General features: G+C 33.7%; 1 protein-coding gene across 1 annotated transcript; it reads right to left on the bottom strand.

Moving 5' to 3' along the window:
* Nucleotides 1–886: 886 nt before the first annotated feature.
* On the bottom strand, nucleotides 887–2,553 carry LOC149156630 (ubiquitin-conjugating enzyme E2-23 kDa-like). Its single transcript, XM_089444814.1, has 5 exons — nucleotides 2,415–2,553; nucleotides 1,879–1,993; nucleotides 1,664–1,716; nucleotides 1,397–1,525; nucleotides 887–1,035 (listed from the first exon to the last, which is right to left on the bottom strand). The coding sequence occupies exons 1-5, from the start codon at nucleotides 2,551–2,553 to the stop codon at nucleotides 887–889; spliced, it is 585 nt and encodes a 194-aa protein (XP_089300940.1).
* Between the last annotated feature and the right edge of the window lie 349 nt (nucleotides 2,554–2,902).

Raw genomic sequence — 2,902 nt, 5'->3', positions numbered from 1 at the left:
ACAAAATAGTCTATTTTACAATAAGACGTGTAATTCATTTTTTTTCTTAAGTTAAATTAGATTGGTGCCACATGGCTCCTACCCACCAATTTCTTAGAGATTTGAGATTATTCCAATTCTAATAAGTTCATATTCTAATTAGATGGGGTAATTAATATACAAACAAAATTTATCTAGCAAAATGGTCCATTTTACAATAAGATCTGTAATTCCTTTTTTTCCTAAAATTAAAATTGACAAATAACTTTTTTATATATAGTTAATAAAATAAATGTGTACATTAGTAAGACATTCTTTATGTTGCAATAATTTTTTGGTTATAATAATTTTTTTATTATATTTATATTTTCAATATGATTATACTATTTATCTAATTAAATTATATTTACGAGAACATAATTAAGATATTTTTATGGGAATGAAAAAATTAAATAATATATTTTTATGGGAATGAAAAAATTAAATAATATAAAAACATATAGTAAATTCTCCCCATAAATTTATATATAAAATAAACCATTTTATATAGATTTTACCACATTCAAATTTACAAATGCGGAAACCCTTTTCCGAGAGAATAAGATTTTAAAATGTGTAACGATATTAACGTTTTAAAATTTTCGCGAAGAAAGAGATATTAAGGCATTAACAGTACTGTTCCATCCATCTTTTCATTTAAATGAGCCTGCCACGAAGTATTTAGTTTGCAATAAAGCTTACAATATTTCCATTATTGACCAATTGGGTTCTGTCCAAAATTAGTAGAAGTTTAATGAATATGAACGAAATTCCCAAAATATCAAGCAAAGAATTTCTTTCGTTCTCCAAAATTACATTGTGGGTCAGTGCAATTTGAACTTCCATGACAGCTGGATCTGCTAGAATATCATGGGTCTGCAGAGCCGGCCGTTCCCTCATCACCAGAGGCAGATACATTCTCACTAGTGCCTTCGCTGCTTTCCCCTTCCTGTGTGCTGCATTCCTCCCCCTGTGTCCAGGCAAAGCTTCCTGACTGCGCGTATCGAAGACAGTATTCTAGAACACGCAGCCAAAAGGAAATGAATGATAAAGATAGGTTCAGAATTATAAAATAAAACCTAATTCTTGTAAACCTAATTCTTGATATCTTGAAATCTGACAATCTTGTAATTCACTAGCAGAGCGTATTGATTTATTGCACTGGTGCAACTAATAAAAATTATATGTTCTCTTCATCTGAATCTTTCAATTTGCGGGAATGATAAACTAGCTGTCTGCGTACACTGTAAACACTGAAGAAATACTTAGATACTGTGGACAAGTAATTCAGATAAAGAGTATAAATATGTGAAGTGAATGAGAAAACATCTTGGAATATATTTGCAGTGCAAAGTGGGACAAGCATCCATGAATTTACCTTTCACCTTCTCCTCATAAGCATTCTTGTCACTCTTCATTAATGCACCAGCACCGAAATTTAAAGGCTCCTCTGCATTAGGTTCTAAAAGAAGCAGAGGAAGAAACATTTCAAATATATTCACGAGATCTGCAAATGCAATACGAGAAGTAAGCAATAGATTGAGCATAATAAATTCGCTCGTTTCTTAGGAATCACAAAAACAAACTCAGTCCTCGAACAAATAATCAAGAAAAGTTGTGGTTAGTCTCATTATTTCTTCCTTACTATATATTGGAGACCATTCATTTTCAAGAACGTCAACACAAACTTGGCCAAATCTGAAGTGCCAAAAAAATTGAACCTAGTTAGAAAAATGGCGAATTATCATGTTTGAAATGATACATCAATTATCAAATGGAAGAATTAGGGTGAACCTGCACCACCAGTCTTGAGTCTCGCAAAATACTAAAACATTTTGCTAGTTTGAAATGGGTACTTACAGCTCAGAAATGTTGGGATGGTAGATCCTATCCATAAAACGAATAATTGGTGGTCTGAATGGATAATCAGTTGTTAATTCTACATAAACCGTCCACACTCCATCTTGGTAAAGACCTAATTAGATCATGACAAACAGTGAATTCTGCTTAACATCCCACCAACCTACTCATTACAAAATTAAACAACGCCCTAAAGTTGCAGCAGAAGAGCTGATGTCACAACACCGTTTGATACAAGGACAATAAACTAATAACGCAGCCGGTAAAAGCCCATCATCAAATCTAATATTGCTATTCCAATAACGCACCGACATTGGGTCAATCAAAGAATCCTTCAAATTTGCAAAACAGCTTCTCATAAGGCAATCTTGAAATATGTTAAAATTTAAGCAAGCTAAACCTTACAGAGCCACAAGTTCAATTGGAGACTTGAGGATTCAAAGGACTCAACAATAAGTAAATTCATACTGGGGAAAACTTGAGCAATGCAATTTTTTCTTTCTTAAAGAAAGGAAAACAATGGAAGTCTAACTTACTGTCTGGAGGTCCCTTGAACTCCACATAGAATTTATTGTTTGAATCCTTTACTTTCTTCACTTTAAAGCCTTCCCTCACACTGCCCATTGACAGACACTTTCCATAGTTAGCCAACGCACAACCAACTTCATATGACATCATGTAAAACCATGATATGGCATTACTTTACAGTAACTCCAACACATAACAGATATCCAGATGAACAAAAAAAGGAAGATAATAGTAGCGAGTGACATTATAGGATTGGCTTTGAAACTTACAGCATCATGATATCTCTATCCTTGCGCTTGGCTAGTCCAGTGGACATGGTATTGAATGCAAAAACTTAACAGTGCCTTTTATTAACTTCTCTCTTGTCTTCGACCCTCACAGGCGTTAAAGATTTTGTTGGGGCATGCAGCGTATAATCCACCACAGCGTTCTAAGAGCTCGCTATTAAATTTTGGGGTAATGGAGTTCTGTGGGCAGTGATATGAACAGAAATTCT

Source organism: Pinus tabuliformis, chromosome 9, assembly GCF_031772625.1.
Source record: "Pinus tabuliformis cultivar Carrire ecotype Pingquan chromosome 9, CPIR1, whole genome shotgun sequence".
Taxonomy (NCBI): Eukaryota; Viridiplantae; Streptophyta; class Pinopsida; order Pinales; family Pinaceae; genus Pinus; species Pinus tabuliformis.
Note: the sequence above shows the minus strand (reverse complement) of the source record. Positions and strands in the feature narration are given on the sequence as shown.